This window comes from Cebidichthys violaceus, unplaced genomic scaffold (assembly GCF_023349555.1).
Source record: "Cebidichthys violaceus isolate CVI_PGR_0920_01 unplaced genomic scaffold, fCebVio1.0.p SCAF_13, whole genome shotgun sequence".
Lineage (NCBI taxonomy): Eukaryota > Metazoa > Chordata > Actinopteri > Perciformes > Stichaeidae > Cebidichthys > Cebidichthys violaceus.
In genome coordinates, this window is record NW_027176296.1 from 9,710,016 (window position 1) to 9,728,978 (window position 18,963).

At 40.9% G+C, this 18,963-nt stretch overlaps 2 protein-coding genes across 3 annotated transcripts in view; both read right to left on the reverse strand.

Annotated features, from left to right (window-relative positions):
• LOC137870437 (ephrin type-B receptor 1-like) overlaps positions 1-4,061 on the reverse strand; it is a 78,638-nt gene extending 74,577 nt beyond the window's left edge. The window contains exon 1 of the mRNA XM_068707696.1: positions 3,815-4,061. Within this exon, the coding sequence (XP_068563797.1) occupies positions 3,815-3,908 (94 nt within the window). The 5' untranslated portion in view covers positions 3,909-4,061. The remainder of the gene's footprint in view (positions 1-3,814) is intronic.
• Positions 4,062-7,315: 3,254 nt separating this feature from the next.
• gpc1a (glypican 1a) overlaps positions 7,316-18,963 on the reverse strand; it is a 35,201-nt gene continuing 23,553 nt past the window's right edge. For both annotated transcript variants that reach the window (XM_068707693.1, XM_068707695.1), the window contains exons 3-10: positions 17,837-18,054; positions 16,351-16,524; positions 14,544-14,709; positions 13,568-13,698; positions 12,347-12,484; positions 11,833-11,963; positions 9,194-9,369; positions 7,316-8,865 (exon numbers count right to left, since the gene is read on the reverse strand). In XM_068707693.1, coding sequence (XP_068563794.1) covers positions 8,684-8,865; positions 9,194-9,369; positions 11,833-11,963; positions 12,347-12,484; positions 13,568-13,698; positions 14,544-14,709; positions 16,351-16,524; positions 17,837-18,054 — 1,316 coding nt within the window. In that variant the 3' untranslated portion in view covers positions 7,316-8,683. The remainder of the gene's footprint in view (positions 8,866-9,193; positions 9,370-11,832; positions 11,964-12,346; positions 12,485-13,567; positions 13,699-14,543; positions 14,710-16,350; positions 16,525-17,836; positions 18,055-18,963) is intronic.

An 18,963-nucleotide genomic window follows, 5' to 3' on the forward strand; every position in this document is an offset into this window, starting at 1 on the left:
ACTCAACACTGACACAAATCAGCAATTCCAGTGACAGAGCCTGCTGCTGACTGGGCATTTGGTTCGGACACAGATGACTTTGCCACCCCTCCCAAGGCTTGTTTGTGGGATATGTAGCACTTATACCGAACAATATCCGCTGGGTCAGGTTTTGCATTGACTTTCAAAATTACAGGGTCAAAATATGGATTACTGTACTGCATTTTGGGATCTATGAAAAGGTATAAGCCCTGAAGGAATGTAAAGGTCACTGTATTTGTGCAGGCAACGTAGATGACAGCAAGCAGCTATAGCCAGACTGATGTTTTCATTATACTTTCATACCTGAGAGCAAACATTTCTAGTATTTTTGTCCCAAAACTGCAAAGACTGCCTTACTTTAGGCTTTCAAGAAGCTGCTGCCGGGTACATTTGTAAAACAACAGATATGATCAAGACAAAAACATTTCAAATCTAGCAACGTACTCACTTCATACACAGCAGTCAGCAGGGTTTGGGCAGAAAGAAGATTCAAGAGAAACAGAAAAACACAGAGGCAAATAGAGAAAACACTTAAGTATGACTAATACTGGATTTTTAAAGTGAATGGCAATCAGTTTTTGAGATTCACAAAGAGAATGCATGGCTTCTCCTTAGATTATTTAATTTATCCGTTAACTATCGTATCTCTGAGATACCATTCCTACTTAAGCGGCCTTAATGTATTAGTTTATCTCTGTGTACTGGAGTCTGGAGTCCATTTAAGGTGAAGAAGAAAAAAAAAGGCACACTGTGTCGGTTATGACAACTGATTCTAACTATACCTGTAGTGTGGTGAACCTACAGGCACAAACTTTCAACAAACTTTTCAAAAGATTGTTTCCTTGTCCATGTCTGACTTTTTTTACAAGCTCTTCTTGTTTTGGGTGGGCTGGGTCTGAGTTTCACAATATAAAGCGTCAATCAACTGATGTCAATATTGCACCTTTGTAGACTAATTATTAATGTGTGGTTCGGTGCATGGGGCTCGGCAATGCCAAAATATAAATAGACATTTTATACTGTTTGCAGATATATATATATATCTTATATATCTATCGCCCAGACATAATTCTGGAAAATTATGAAGGACATTTTTCCACATTTCCATTAATTGACCATTTAAGAAGATAATTGGCAGACAAATTCATAAAAGAATCTTTAGCTACAGCTGTACAACAGATTAAACTCCGATCAATACTTATAAATCGATACTGATATATCTGTGAGAGGCTAATATCAGCCAATAATATCAGCCCGGTGAATGTATTAATCGGGCTCTTGCAAAAAACAATGTCTGAAAGTATACAGAGACGTGTGGAAGAGTTCACAGAGCAGAGATAATAGCAGGGACTGTGTCAGCAGTGGGTCTGTTTTACACCAACAGACTCAGATCAGCTTATGCATCAGTTCATTAAGCACCTACTTACCATGAAAAGGCCACCGTGACCACAAAACAACCCACCACCCACACTGTACCTATTTGTCTCTCTTCTCCATCTTAACCTCCTACCTCCTACCTCCTACCCCCCCCCCCCCCCCCCCCCCAAACACACACACACACACACACACACACACACACACACACACACTGTTCTGTTTAATCAAAATAGACCTGCTCATTTACATGTCTCATAATGTTGGAGACTCACTACGGAGCCCGTCATTACGCGCACCATTAAAACACAGCAGTAGACTAATCTAGCGCTTCCGTAAGGCAGCAGCAGCAGCAGCAGCAGGAGGAACAGGAGGAGACGCGGTAGAGGACATGGGTTCCTGTCTCTCTGACAGTGCTTTAAACTGGCTTTGATCATACATAACGGGTAGAATTTTTTATTTTTTTTAGTCTGTTAGTCTGGGCGATCATGCAACTGTGAGGCATGCCTTGCTGGTATTGCACAAGGAAGCTGTCTCGGTCCCCTGCGGTTTCTTTATATATGCTTCCATCAGGTTACATCAGCTACGAGTTCAATCCAAAATCCAACGGCTACACAGATGACACACAATTATACTTGTTGAGCAGACTAAATCAAAGTGCTATTGTCTCTGGCCGTCTGTTTGGCCTTGATAGAACAATGGATGAGTGGCTATCCTTTCAAACTAAACTAGGATAAAAACAGGGATACTGCTACTGGGACCTAGAAGGGGGATCTTGTGGAGGAGCAGCAGTGGCGAGAGCAGTAGGAGATATGAGTGGGAAGAAGCAGCGGAAGAACAAATAGGGAGGATGTCGGGGCAAGGAATGCAGCTGGAGCAGCAGGTAAAGTGTAAGAAGAGCAGCGGGTGGAGCAGGAAGTGATGCATGGGCAACAGCAAGAGGAGATACTTGCAGAGGAGCAATAGGAAAAAACAGTAGATGATGTTTAGGGGAGAGAAGGATAATTAGTAGGACGTCATGCTTGAGGAGGAAGAGGAGGCAGTTAATGTTTGGGGATAACAAGCCGGAGCATCAATAAATGGTTCTTTGAAAGGGACACTAGAAGGATCTATAGGCAATGTTCAGAGAGGAGCAGCAGGATCGATTCTTGGAGACGAGCAGGAGGACCGCCAGTAGGAGATGCTTGGAGAGGAGCAACAGGAGAAGAAGTAAGTATTGTTTGGGGAGGAGTATAAGAAAGAGCAGGCAAAGATTGCAGAGTGATGAAGCAGGAGGTGATGCTTTTGGAGGAGCATCCTTCTGGGTGAGGAGCAGCGGGAGCATCGTAATGCATTGAGAGAAGGAGCAGGAGGTCACACTTGGTGAGGTGCAGGAAGAGAAGCAGGGGTAAAATTTGAGGATTGGAGAGACACGCTGCCAGCAGGAGATGCATGAGGAGAAGTAACATAGGGAGCAGTGGGTAATTCTCGCAGAGAAGCAGCAGCAGCAGTATATGCTCAAAGAGGAGAAGCAGCAGCGGGCGATGCTTGTGGAGAAGCAGGAGCTAAAGAGCAGCAGGGGCATCAGCTGGTGATGCTTTGGGAGAAGTAGCAGGAGATCATTCTTGGAGAGGTGCAACAAAAGAGGCAGCAGGTTATGTTTGGAAAACGAGCAGGAGGTGATGTCGGGTAGGAGCGGGAGGAGGAGGAGAAGCAGGGAAGGTGGCAGCCGCCACTACTACAGCTGTGAGCTATAATTATGATTCACTTTGCCACTCCAAGTGTGCAGCAGTGAGTGTGTTAATACTCCAGTGCACTCAGAAGGGAGAAACACAATAATGTTTGGTGCTAAACACCACACAATATATGCTTCAGCATATCAGAGAACATTACAAAGTACAATTAGATTACGGGTGAATACCTGATGTAATTCAAGCCTTTAACTTCATAATAATGCAATACTCTATGATTAAATTATGTTATTGGAAGAAACATTAGTATCCTACAATGCTTGGTAGCAGTTTGCATGTATATTGTGTCCCTCAAGATTATTAGAAGACAATTAGATGATTGTATAAAAGAGCATGCTGGAGCAGCGGCACACAGAGCCTGTAGGTTACTTATTTTGTAATTTCTTATAATACAGAAATGTGGGCTGTGACTCCAATAAGCCAAAGCTGCATTCCTGTACTGTCCAAAATTCCACAGTTAAACAGGTAACCCGATACATCCTGACGAACAAGGAAAACGTACTGATACATTCTAAAGAAGTGTCACTTAGACTAAATGTCAAAATGTAAGTTCATGTTGGAAAGTTAAAGTCCATGAGAATATAACAGAGACATTAAGAAGCTGGTCAGTTGACAGAACAGCTTTTTACCAGTTAAATTTATTCAAGCCGTCACCCTGCACTATCGGATCAGACAAATGTCCCACCTACCTTCCACTGCGCACACCGAAGTAATCACACAGAGAAGCACCGCAACCCAAGTGGCCCGCATGGCCAAAATCACTCTCCGGTTGTCCTCTCTCATTAGCCGGCTGACAGTACCAAAAAAAAATCCCACAGAAACACGCTGTATTCCTCTGGTTGACAGTCACATCTCAGCCCCCAGATTGTGTGTGTGTGTGTGTGTGTGTGTGTGTGTGTGTGTGTGTGGGTGCGCGTGTATGTGGGTGCTTCCCTGGCAGAGTCAGCGGGGACTGAAGCGGATACACTCGCTAGTGGATCTCCGGCGCTCTCTCGCCTCTCGCACCTTTCTGTCCAATCAGGCGACAGTATGGTGGATCGTAAACCAATCACCCGTTCCCCTCCACCTGACCCACGCTGAATACCCAATAGACAAGTCTCCCTCCTACCCTGGTATGGCGGCTTGTGTGACGGGACAGCGACACACAGCGGTCAAACGGCAGTACAGCAATTAAACTGAGAGGACCACAGTCTGTGGAGAGGACATGCCTCGTGCCTAATGACAGGAGGGGATTACAGTTGCAGTCTTTAAGCATGGTGCAGTAATATGAATTGCAAGTGTTCTAGTCTACATACTGATAAGTTAAAGACTGTTGCAGGACTTTTGACAACTTACTACACAAGTCCATCAGAATAAAACCACAGCTCTTCATCGATACACTAGACTTCATTCACCAGACCTTTTTTCGGCTATGCCTTCACCAGAGTTGAGGTTTCTGTTGAGACAATTCATTCACCACTCTGATAAAGGCAAGACAGCTGGGAAGTCCTGGTGTACTGGGACAGACTTGGGGGACATGTATTAGTTGATTAAATATTAAACTAAAATAAAAAACTAAAAATAAGAATGGTTGTGTTTTCTTAACATTAGAATGAGCCCTTTATATGTACATGCGGAGCGGGTCCTCTTCAGTAACCCAGAATGGACAAACCAACACTGGGTTTAGATATTTAGGGCCAACTGCGTCTTTGTATTTTCATGTCGGCCGCCGTAGTTCTCCTTCACACTTGGCCCGCTGGAGAGGTTTCAGTTTGTTGCGATCTGAAACCTCACTGCTAGAAGTCATAGAAGTAACCACAATTACCCCCCAAAAAATATCTAACACATAATACATGCTCATATTTATGTAACTTGTAATAGCCCTAGCAGTCTGTGAAAGTTCTTAATATTCTCAGCATCCCACAGGCAGAAGAGTGGGTGGTGGTAAAAGGTTAATTACTTAAATGAAGCAGTATTTTCTACTAGGTGACATTAAATACAGTTTATTTGTAAATGTCATTATGAATTTATTCTTTCCAGTCACTCCCAGTCATTAAGTCACGACTGATTCAGCATTCAGTGCCACAGACAATCACCAGCTTCACGCCATCTTACTTAAAAAAAAAATAATTAAATCGGTTAAATTTGGGGAAAACACAGCATCTGTTTTGGATTGATGCTTTGAGCTACTGAAATTGGTAACAGAAGAGATAAAGTTGGATAGGTGCATCCCCATAGCTATGTCATGGAGCAATGAGTGAACAGGAAATAGGAAAAAGTGTTTTTGGCCCTCTGCAACAAGCTAAAAGTTGAACTTAGTTACATTTCAGCCCCTGATGGCCTTGGATCAATTTACTCTTGAAGTTTCTGCCCTACCTCTCGCCTCCTTCATCTCCTGCAGCTTCCTGTCTCTTACACTGTCTGTATAAAGGGAAAAAGCTGCTGAACAACACGACAGTTCAGATCATTGCCTTGACACTGCATTTTCCAGTTCAGACAGTTCATTTGCTGGGCAGACAGTACATTTCACTTGTCAGTAGCTTTCGTGTCACTACACCATGTGCCACTACAAAAATCCCCTTTATTCAGTTGTCTTGCATCCTTGTACACATTGACCAGTATTGTAGAGTTGTTTGTATGTCTCTGTGTAAGAGAGAGGCAGACAAAGAGAGGGAGATGCTTCTTATCTTAAAGCCAGCAGTCGGAGGCATTATAAATCGTTGGAGACCCAGAAATCAATTCTAGACCTGCCGGCTGCCACACGAGCAGAATGATTATGTTTAAGCTGTCTCCAGAGTTACGTTACATTTCTTGAATTTGTGCAGCAAGAGTTGTGGCACCTTTTGTTCAGAGGTAGCTCTCACCTGGGGGACCGTGGTGATCGTAGACGGACAGCTTAACTCTTTGATTGCTGAGCGTCGATACATTTTCATGTCTAGACAAGGAAAACGACAGTGTGGTAGACTGTGGCTGCCACGTGTCCACCCACATCTCATTGAATCGCAGTTCAGATTTCACTTTTACTTCCATCCTTCACAATTACAGGATAAGACACAATTCAGGAAAGCCACATGATATAGAAAAGGACAGATGTTCAGATCAGGGGTTAAGAAATTCAATTTGAAGTAATTTGAATGTAAGACTTTTCCATCATTTAAAGACAGAAACTTGTTTGTGCATGCGCCTGCTGCTCTGCTTCATTCTGTTGCACGCATCAAGAAAATAAATCATTCATTAACTCCAAACCCCCTGACTGGTGCGGGATTGTCATCCCCACACACAACACGTGGCCCGTTTTTCTCCAGCAGGGCCACATGAGGCTTGTCAGTGCCTGTTACAAAGAGTTATATGTTTATTTATAACCGTAGTGCAGCTGGCAAATTGAGCTTTTCTAGAAAAAGAGCGAAATCAGGGAGTGAGTGTTAAATCTAGTGGCCACAGAGCATCAGGCACAGGCAATGTGAAGACAACAGCAACTGGTGCTTGGTCATATCTCTGTGGCTAATGGATATATTCCTGGATACATAATGAAAAGCTTGATCAGATGACTTGTCACTGAGAGGAACAGAGAGAACTTATAGGGGTACTCTAGTGATTTAGTATTGCACCTCCATAAAGTTAGAGAGACTTTTGAAAAATACTAAGTGCCCATGCTACTGGCTCTGTGAGGCTGTACATGGGCACAGTGGTACTTTGAGCTGAGTGCAAACGTCAGCATTTTAACATGCTCGTAATAACGATGCTAACATACTAAATGATGCCACACAGGCATACTGTTTACCATGTTCATCATTTTAGTTTACCTTTGGTTTACGTACCACTGAGGCTCATGTGAATGTAATGCGGTTTGCAGGTACATGGGCATTAACAAAAGTACTGGACACGTGTACATTTTGACCCACTGATGGCGTCGGATTAAAAGTTAAGCGACCCCAAAAGTGATTAGAATTAATCCTACTGGCAAAACCCACGTCTTTCAAATTTGATGTCCCTAGTTTATAACACACTCCATTTCTGTTTTACAATTTCAGCCTCAAAGCCCAGGATGATGACTTCCCAAGGCCATCTCATGCTTATTTTCTCAAACTTTAGAAAGCTCCAGCATCGAGAGCCACAGAGGACATTATACAATTCTGACCTTAAATAAAGAGCTTTCTTCTTATTAATGGATGCTAATCAGAAACAATCAAATCGAAATATACATGGCAAAATCCACTGCAACAATCAAACAGAGTTTAATGAACAAAATGTGTGATTAAATACAGTGATGAATAAAAATCTGCTTCATACACAACCCCAGTGTGTGTAAATGTGTGTATGTGCAAGAGACTTGTGTGAATCAGGAGTCCCATATGTACCGGTATAGTAGTGTAGACTGCAAGAAAGGCATGCCAAGTAAATGATGTATCACCAGGCAAATTGTACACATGACGTCAATATTCTGCACATATCCTGTACAAAACATTTGTTATCTTCGTGTTGATATTTCTTCTTTAACATATGCAGTTACAAAACATTGTGAAATGGTTGTCACTAATGTTCAACGTACTCGGGGGGGAATGTATGATGTCAAAACATTTAAATAAAAAAAGTGTTCAGTGTGACAAGTGCTTTGGTTTGACCTACTGTATATCAGCCTCTGTGTTGCTTGGACTTCATTTAAAGTTATTTAATGCAGGTGTGCGTTCAACAAGGAGTCCTCTCTGGCATTAGTGCGTCATGAATGGATTTAAGGAAACTGTGCGTCTGTGCTCATTTACAAGGGCTTTCATGACACTGCTTGTTTTGTTAAAAAGGTTGTCATTTCATTTTTCTTCCGAGATGGTTAGGTTGAGGTGAAATCACAACATCTCATAAATTTCAGGAATGGCATTATTTTAAATAAATCCTAATGAATGTATCTGTTTATGCCAACACACACCACAACATCTGGACAACCACATCACAGATTATGGGGGGATTCATTGCCAATATAGTATTATACTGTACATTCATGGCTCAATATGGTGCCAGTCTTTTAGCTAATGTACACACACACATTTACAACGTGCACAAAGTTTGTAAAGGTAGACAACCTCGACTTGAGTTAAAAAACTAAAATATAAAAAAAACAAGCCTTGTTGAACGCACCACATATCGGGGAACTAAAAATGTTTTCACTGAGCTCTGCCACCTCCTGACTGGAAAGTTGAGCTGAATGGACCTGATAGAGTGTCAATAAATCAATATCACCATCATTATCTTCATCGTCATCCACAGCCATCATTCTCTTTGTCTTTGTCACCTTCTTCATCTCCATCTTCTTCCAACAATCCATTGAAACCAGCTCAACAAACTGAATCACACCCGAACTAAGACATTAAAACTGAGCAAAACTAAATAAAAGAATATTGTCACTGTCAAGTTTTGCTCTTCTTGCTCAAAGAAAATGTCGTCCATTCATTCTCCAAAATGTCATTTTCATTTTTTGGCAAAAAAGTTACGTTCTAATCTTTCCCCCCACCAAACCCCTTTTGGTCCGTCCCGTCGTTCAGCCCTCCTCTAGACTTTAGAGTCGGATTAGAGGCAGCGGCGGTCCATCATCGCTGAAGCAGCAGGATTGCCAAAGGGAGCAGGAGTAGGAAGCCACAGAGGCGGGTTTGAGACACGGCTGCGCCTCTGACCCGGTTGTTGTCTGGTGAGTAGGCGTACAATCCCGGTCTGTTCCGAGAACACTGGCCACCTACGCACATCCCGCTTCCGGAGCCACTGATGTCGTCACCTAGGGAGGTTATCGGAGTGAGACGAAAAACAAGAAAGATGCCACCTTTAATAGCTCCTGATAAGCTCCCACTTTTCAGTTTGCAAGTGTTAATTACTTAGCGGGCACCATTTGACCTTCATGAATGGAATCAATGTTCTAATTACATTGATCAGTCAGTTGGGAGTATTTGGTCTGGTTTAAAATAGAGCATCAGACCATTAAATACTATCATACAGGCGTATATGTGCGTGTTTGTGTATGTGAAAGGCAGAAACACAATAAAAAAGGTGTGCCGTGTAAGAAATATGAACACTATCTTTCATTCAAATATTAGAAAGAGACCCACTTGCATCCTGGAAGTCCACGTCGTTGCCATCCAGTGCGTTTTTCAGCCTGTTGCTCATGATTTTCAGTTGCATGATCTGCTGCCGGATGGTCATGTCCGGCTTTGTAATGTCAAGCTCCACTTCTGGGTTGTTGATCTGATTGGCCAAGCCGTCACCCATCACCTCTGGAAGGTACCTGATTGGAGGAGAGCAGGGATAGAAGGAAAACAATCTATAAATAAATCTATATGGTTATAAGGGAGAAGATCTGGTTAATGAAAGGGTATATAGCTCTATTGGAATATTTCGTTAACTTGAAAACACATGCTTGCGCTCACACTGCACAGCTGTGCTCAATTTGATTAAATAAGATGTGTCATTTTGTGCTGACAGCGCCTAGTCAGCTGAAGAACACAAAGAAAACTCACACAAGCAAACAAACACACACAGGGATGCTTGTGCTTCTGCACTTGTGAGGGCCTTAATGACAAGAGTGCTCCACCTATTCTATACTCCCACAAAATTGTTTGACTCCCATGGACAGTTTAAAAAAAAGAACAGGATCAACATCGACAACATGCAGCAGAACCAGACATATTGTCTGTCTTATTCCATGCTTTCTTCTTCCTTGTCAAAGCCTGGTGCCTTCATTACCCACAATGCAACTCAATCACTGACAGTTTGAGTGAAGAGATTCAGGTGTGTTTATGCCAGTAGCCTCGAGCTGATAGCCTCAAGCAGAGATAAAGATCAAGCTTTTGGCTTTTTATTGCTTGAAACTTAGAGAGTCTCTATACAATATTCAGATCAATAATGTTGCATAACTGTTTGTAATGTAAAGAAATAGTGCACTCATATAGTGCTCTACCTAAGCAGAGAATCAAGTCACTCTCCCTCAGTGTGTTGTAATCTGAGTTTCTCTGTGCTTCGTTTAAAAAGCTGAATTTCGCATCTTTAACTTATGTATCACATTACAAAAAAATATTAACACAACAAAAAAATTGTAATTCTCTTTTTTGATTTTATTGATTTTCCTTTTGTATACAATGTCATCGTATCGTCATGATACAATTTCATTGAAAGTACAAATACAATATTTTTGAATGATTGCTCAACCCTATTCTTACCCTGATCCTAACCAATCTCAATATAAATCTTCGATCCTTAAACCAAGTCTCTTTTCATGGATCTCTTCATTGTCATGAGTGTGAATAGGAGGAATGATTACGGCAAGCAAGGTCTGTCATATGAAAGATATGAACCTCACACACAATACGTGCTTAGTGAGATTAAATGTATGTTCTTGCAGCTGCTTAAGAATTCATGTAACCCTATTTAAACTCCATACTTCAACACTACATTCCATCTTGCATCTGAGAATGTATTACTTATAATTTTGTGTGACATTTATTAAGCTCTTAAGAAATCCACGAGATGTCGCTGTAGTGTCTCAAACTGCTACAATTCACTCTGCCACACCGACACACTAATTTCTTTTATCTGTCAAACACAGTCAGCGATTCATCTATATTTCATGGCCTTTTTCACTGTCACAAGCACATACACACACACACACACACACACACACACACACACACACACACACACTCAAACACACAGCATTTTACTGTCATATATTTTTAAGTGTTCTGCTCAGCACAAATCTCATTAGTTGGCTGTAATCCAACCACTTTAAAGGATGCGAGGTGTGTGTATGTATGTGTGGAGGAAGGTTGAGATAACATGCATAAATATCAACATGGAATCACTTGTTCTATAATCCATTTACACGTGGATTAGGGAGGCATTGGGGTTGTACGCATGTGGCCATGACTGCTTGTGTTGCAGGATGTGAATCTCCAAAGGCTTTTGAATCGCTGTATGTAGAAGAAATGTCAGTTCATAACACCATAGAATAAATTTCCATTCAATACTGTTGTCTGAGAAGAAATAGCTTGTTGCCTCTTTTGTTAGGACACAAAGGATACACACGGCCTTCAACAAGAAGAGAACTGGCGTGTATCAAAGCTTTACCAGAGGATAGTCACCCCCTTTCATTGCGTTATACTCCTAACCTAAGGAGTATCTTTTAGCTTTTATGTGCTAAAGAACATGAGTTGTCTTTCTGTAATGTACCATTTCTGCGTTGCACGAATACAACTTGAGCTGAACAGATTTCAGACCTTAACAGCCTTTAATTCAACTCGCTGCAATTCAGTTTTCTGTGGGAGAATCTGGGAGTGGTGGGTTCAACCACCACTCCCAGATTCTCCCGCTTTGTTGCAGGAACATCATTAAAATCAACACGGCTTCAAGGATTGAAATCAGAAATGTATAAAATCCAAGAATGAATGCACACATGATGCACTGGGGATCCAGTCTCACAAAGCTTTACCAAAGTAAACAGAAATGTAACTGAAAAATTAAATGGTTTGCTAAAATAAGTTTTTGATGCAAAGCAAAGCAACATCTTAATGCTGAGTTTAAATTAAATCTAGTTGACAGAATCTAGACAAAGTCTGGATTTGAGGAGCATTTTGATTCTTGGAAAGCAGGTAGGCTAAATGTAGTTAGTGCTTGAAGTCATAATTTAAACCTAAACAAGCTTGTGATCAATCAGTGACAAGCAACGTTTTCCTGGAGCAGGTTTCTTCCTCACCTGGCTTTGGTGATGCCATTCCAGCATTTATCCTGACCAGCACCTCCTGTTGCCAATTTGTTGCAAAGTGCCATAGGGAGCTGGGTCCAGTACTGCCGCATCTCCCTCAACTTACTGGACAGATCTGACACCTGAGGACAGACACAGTATTGTTTTTTTACGTCAAAGGTGAGTCTCAACTCCCAAGTCATAATGGTTTTTAAATCTCATTAAACACCCTTTCAAAATGTAATCAGGAAAGGATTACGTGTTGTACACAAAGTGTAGAATCCATTGTAATGCATTTGACAAAGGCACTCAAATGCAACATAGACAATGACATCCTGGAATAAAGTCTCAACATAAGATACTAAGTGGTTCAAACATAGCCAGGAATTCCAGGTTTTCTAAGACATAATGCTTCTTTCACAAAAAATAACAGACCCTTACATTCACATTTACACTCTTCTTTGTTTAGTGTTCCTTAAATAGTAATAATATCTTCCCATCCACACAGGTAGACACATGCACACACCTGCATCTCCAATCTGAGCCCAGCGGTTGGAGAGGGTTTGTACTCAGATGCGGTCAGGGAGCCGCTCTTCTTCCTCTGCTCATGAAGAGCGGGACTTCCTGTTCCTGGTTCACCTGGAGTTCCGCATGTCTGGTACACCTACACACACACACACACACACACACACATACACACACATAAACATACAGATACACAGACGCACATCAACACAAACACGTACTTGAAGAGGTGAACTCTGAAGTTTGATATATAAAATCACACCTCTAAAAATAGTTTGGCCTGTATTACAACATTTTGTAAGAACTAAAAATATCCACTAGATGTCGCCATAGACGAGTCTTTCAAACTGTGAGGATTTGGTTTAGTTGTCATGTGAGCCTTCTGTGTCCAAGAGCATAGCGTTGATGTTGCCTACAGTGATAAGTATTATAAAAAGCAGATATAAATGGAAATGTTACACTTGATTTGACACAAATGTTCAAATTAAAGTTAACACACTTGAACAGAGCTTGAAAATAAACTGCACTTAACAAAGTGAAGATTAGAGCGGCTTGGCTTTGAAAACAAGGCCTCCCTTTAAAGCTACAGTTGGTAACGTGAATATTAATTACTCCTTATCATATTTGATCAAACTGTCTGGACAGTACATGAGATGGACAATCTGTAAAAAAATAATCAGGTTCCTTTGCCTCATTTTAGTGTGGCTAATGGCATATGCAAGATTTCACCCAAAGAAAAATAACCAATCAGAGCAGTTTACAGCCAAATAGTACACTAAAATATGTTTCTGAAAATATTTGAGGCACAAAAACAGGCAATACAGTAACAGAATCCTGTTTAATTTTTGACCAGCGCTGCCTAGTTTGACAGTTTGACTAAAAATCGGTCTAGGGTCCAAAAGGTTAATCAAAGCAGCTTTAGAGATTTATCAGCCCTGATTCGCAGTGGCATCTTGCAAATGCCATTAGGAGCACTAAAAAGTGTTCACAGATCATTTGTCTCGTGTTCTAATGTCCAGATCTCGTGACAGTCTGAGCAAATATGACAAAGAAATATTTGTAAGTAACCAATTGTAGCTTTAATGAGACAATCTGATAAAGAGGTGAAACGTCAAATAATTCTGAGAGTGCAAGATTGCAGAGGTAAGATGGCATTTGATTGGAGATAAAAATGCTCCTAGGGAAGTTTTTGTAAGTGAAGAATCAAAGTGAGATGTTTTACTCTTGCTGTGAAGGTGTCCATGTTTTCCTGCAGGAAGTGAACAGCCTCATAGATTCGAGCCGGGATGGAGGAGAGAACCACATCAAGACTGGGTTCCGTGCTGAAACTAGAGGCCACCTGGATCATGGTGTCTGAATGGAGAGGGAGAAGGATTTTTGGGGGCACAAAACTTGATATGCTCCCAATCTGCAGTTGCATTCTAATTCTAACGTCATTATGACACACACTCAGTGGACCTCATGCAAGAACAGTTTCGTATTATTATTTCGTATTATTAGCCTAAATCTGTCATACTTGTGCAAGACTTCCAAGTAGAATTCCCCCGACGCTTTATTAACTGGACAAACATGTCAGTAAATCGCTTAATTTCTCCAGATGAAAGCCACCTGTTCATGAGGACGTGCATGTTCCTGAGATGTGGTCATTATCGCTATCATCGCTGCTAAAATTGACATATAAGGATGGACAAGTTTCATTGTTGGGTGCAAAAGAGGATGATACCGGACAGCGACCAGCATAAGGTAGCTGAAGTAGCTGTTGAAGTGAGAGAAATATCCTGACAACTACTGCAATGTACCATGGTGAAATATGCCAATAAAATCACAAATCCTCAGTAAAAAAGCTCAGTAAATGGAGAGGCATAATGATCACGATATGGTGAATAGAATATTCGCACAAAGCTTGTCTTAATTATATATTTCATTTTATTATGATATCTTGACTGTGAATTAAATCAGATTAAGCCATTATAATTTTTGCTCAAAATGAGGACTACTCATTAATTCGCAAAGGGAAAATTCTAACATACTTATTCTCAGTAGAAGATCATTTGTATGTGCCACATTAGAATTCATCTGTTTGTAAATGAGTGGTTCTTGCATGAGGACCAATGTTTGTCTATACATTAAAACTAATAAGTACATCTGGATGATCTAGCTTTACTCCACAATGTCTTAGTTTAGGGTCTGAATCTCACCTATAAGATTCTGCCACTCGGGGTTCAGGTCAGCTTGGTTGGCCAGGCAGCCCTTTATGACGTTGGAGCAGTAGTTGGAGCAGGGTTTGACTGAGGCCATGCCGCGACAGTGGGGGCAGTAAACCATTTTCATCAGTGCCTTCATGCACTCTGGACTCAGGTGAACCTGGGGAAGTTCCACAGAACAGTTAGCATCACAGACCTCAGGGCCAGCAGTAAAAGAAGGGAATTTAATATCGCAGGAGTTTGTTCATACAAGGCCCTGTGTGTTTTACTCCGTGAGGGTCATGCATAATGGCGTACAAATAGCTCAAAGAAAAGGACAAACAGCAGAGGGCGGTATGGTAACACTATAAGGAACACAACCTGAACAAGAAAGGAGTGACAGCCCTCCTTGTCTTTAGAAAGTACATGGTTTCTGTTACACTGTCAGCTTCTGATTATGTTCGCTAGTCATGAAAAGGTGTCCAGTTCCACAGTGGAGTTATTTTACCACTATCCTGCACAGATGTGATGAAGGCATACCTCCAAAATCACATCTGCGTTATTTTGTGTCAATGTACCCATGATTGATCAAATATGATGAATCATTTTATTATATGTATGTACTTTGTATTTATTTTATATTGTTTATGTTTTAATTATGTCACCCTTAATTTAATTACTATTTTATGTGCTTTGTATCTTTTAATCATATTCTATATGTGGATGTTCCTTTTTGTTTTCATTTATTTAAAGCACACTGAATTGCCCCTGTGTACAAATTGTGCTATAGAAATACACTTGTTTCTGCTATTGCTAATGTTACACTATTGTTGTGTGGTAATGTTGTTTATGTGCTGATACAAAAAGTCTGAACTCAATGATAATGCAGCTTTGACAAGAGTTCATGGAGACATGAGGTTCACTGTGATAGATTACACATTTCAAGCTAGTTTCAAGAACGTGGTATGTTTCTTATATCAATGGAAAATTAATATAAACCGCTAAAAGATAGTAAAACATTTAGCAAAATGATTAACTGTGTCGTGAAGAACTGAACATGGGAGTAGTGGGAAACAGGTTCAAACTTGAAAAATCACTGGTATGGTCCTTTACATTGCAGAATTGCTATGGAGTTTAGACAGTAAATCTAGCATACTTACTTATAGGGCATGGATGGAGAAAGAAGGGTTTAAAAAATGTTCTTGTGAGTATGTAAGCTGTGTCAAATATTAACAATAGCCTTTTCACAACAATACACACAGAAGAAAACAATCACACAGTCACATCTGACACACTGCATCTTCAAGTGTTGGGAGAAAAACTGCACCGAGAGCTGAAAAGACATCATCACACCTGTAATTTGACAACATTGTTGTTATCCCTCCAAATGGGAGCTTTGTTCTGATGGCAGAGTCTGACGCTTCATTTTTGATGATCTTAGTTTTGTTTTTTTCATTTTTAGGGTGGAGATGTTTTCTCTGACAGTTAGGGTGTGACGACCACGCATCCATCATATCTGCTTTCCTGGGACTCAGCCCAGCAGGCCTTAGTGTCACTCTCTCTCACACACACACACACACACACACACACACACACACACACACACACACACACACACACACACGGTTTTCTTCCACTAAGACACAAACACTGACTCTTGAACTCTGTCTCTGTCACACCAACAACTCATCCTGTCTCTCTCTGTCTGACTCACTCCCTGTGTCTCTCCTTACGTCTCATGTGTACACACACACACACACACACACACATACACAAACACACACACACACACACACACACACACACACACACACTCTCTCACCTGTGAGACCTTCCTGACCACCTCTCCGCTGACTATCAGCCCCTGGACAAACGACCTGGCTGTGACAAAAGCCCGGCTCAGCTTCGCCTTCATGTCCCGTGGGATGTCTCCAAATGGCCGCAGCGTCTCCTGTTGCTTAGCAACACATTCAAGGTAGTCCTCTGACAGGCTGACCTGCCAGACAGGAGGTGACAGGAAGACAAAATGTAGGTGAAGAATAATTTCTGAAATTAGAGCACTCTTTGTCAAAACACATAAAAAACAAAAACAGATTGATTAAATACAAAACATCTCACATCTCTAGAGGCAAACACTTTTAAACTATATGAACATAATAATTATTTTTGCATCGGAACTTTGCATACAAACACTATGTAAATAGTTCTTTCCATATGCCAACTGCAAACTGATGTGTTAAATATTAAACACTATTATCTAGTGTCTTTGGCATTTTCATTTGTAGCATTCTGTAAAAATAGACTATGAATACAAAATGCAATGGAGAAACATTAAATGTGTTTATTCTCAATGCTCAGAACCAGACACAATTATTTTAACTTAAGATGACATGAACATCGTTCCTGTATTGTACTATAAACAAAACACAATATATTACAGTTAGTCCTGGTCAATACATGATTTAGTGGTAGCAATAATTAAGTAAATAACAAGTACCAGTTTTTGTGTGTTGGCAATCACAAAAAACTCTATTACCAGTATTATTATTACCAGAGTTTTTCCTTTATTAGATAGCGTGCATTACAGAGCTGACAGTACATGTAGGGAGAGACATACGGAGGGTGACACGCAACAAAGGTCCCAGTCCAGGACTATTGTGATTACATGATCAGCCACGTGAACCTTAAAAAGTATGTCATTAGAAGAGATTACAAAATGCATCTACTTCATACCGGTAGAACATAAATCAGCTCATGGTTTTGCATTTAATCGTAAAAACAGCTGAAAATGGTTTGCATGATGCATCTAAAAATGGAGATTTTGCAAATGTTTATTCTCTTTGTGAGCCAGAACAGAAGCAGGAACTGACGAGAGGCCGTTCAGCCAGCAGCTGAATGGATCAGGAGAACTAGTTCACAAAATCCTTCCATCATGTTGCCCCAGCGCTTCCTCATGGGGAAATGTTTGGTACCGGAAATGATAGAGTACGGTCTAGAAGTGTCTCGTGGTAACTTCTGTTATGATTTACGCTGTATAAATAAACTGAATAGAATTGAAATTGAATATATTAAAAAAATATTTCCATTCCAACATCTTTTTGTATAATCACTGAATGTTATAAGGGTATCATTAAACATCCAAAATACAACTGACACTGTCATATTGTGACCTAGCATCTCCTCACTCATTTCAGTTATCCAATCAGAACTCTAGTTTCTGCTTTACTGTTTTAATTATTATCTTTTCATCATTCTGTACACCAGTCCGTCATTCAAAATGTGTCAAAAAGTTTAACTTCTATACTCACATCTGTGGGAGCAGAGATTTTAAAGGTGCGCTCCAGGAGGCGGGACCAGAACTCAGACAGGGTCTCGTCTAGGTTGAGTGCGGAGCCCCGGTAGTACTGTCGCAGGTCAGCATAGAGATCTCCGTAGAGACGAGTGTTTTGGGAGTACAGAGGACCAAGGGGAGACAGAATCTCCTGGAGGGAGCGCTCAGAGCGGCCATGCAGCTCAGTGAAATAGGCTGGAGGCATAGAGAAGACAAAGAAAAAAATACAATAGACAAAGCAAAGATAGAGGGAGAAGAGTTGATAAGCACATAAATAAGAGGAGGAGGAAGAAGTAAGAAAACCAACTCCTGAGCTGCTAAATGCTCCAAGGTGCTTTCCAGGTAGTCACTACCTTTGTTAATGTGCTCTTTGATGCTGGGCAAGTAGGGGGTTTATCAGAGCTGCCTGTTACCTCTGTGAACTCTACTAATGAGAGCGGAAAGGTCGAACCAAAACGAAAAAGTTGTGGGCTGTTAAATCAATACTCAAATTGCAGAGTTGGGAGATAATTCGCTATGAGCCCTTTTCACATTAAACATAGTTACCTGAGTGCAGCTTTAAGTGTCATTTTATTTTATTGAAAACAAATATTAACAATTGTAATACTCATGAGGCATAAAGAATAAATAAGGAATTAGATTGTACATAGAAAATGGCTTTGGATGCTGTGTGGTTACATTTCTGCCCATTTATTTAACATTTTTAAAGATTTCCTTGAACTTTTTTTGCAGCCAGATGGATACAAAGTGATGGAGAGGTCAAACAGAAAGAATAAGGGAGTCAGCTCGCTGTCTCTACAGTATATTGGTCTGGGCTTTTTCCCTCATGCTTCAAAGGCTTTGGACCAGGCTTTGGACCAGCCTGTTGTAATCACAACCAGATGGGCGGCCACATTACTGCCACTACTGTCCTCCTTCTTCTCCCCTGACTAGTCCTCCTCCTGCTCCTTTTTCTTCTTCATTTCATATTTTGACTCTTTCCTAGGTTTCTTTCCGACTAATGACACTTTTCTCACTTGCCGCATTTCTCTGTCCTGTTGTTAGCTGTGGCACTTCTCAGTTTTTTCCTTCTTTTCTTCCTCCCACGCTCTCTGATGTGCAGTG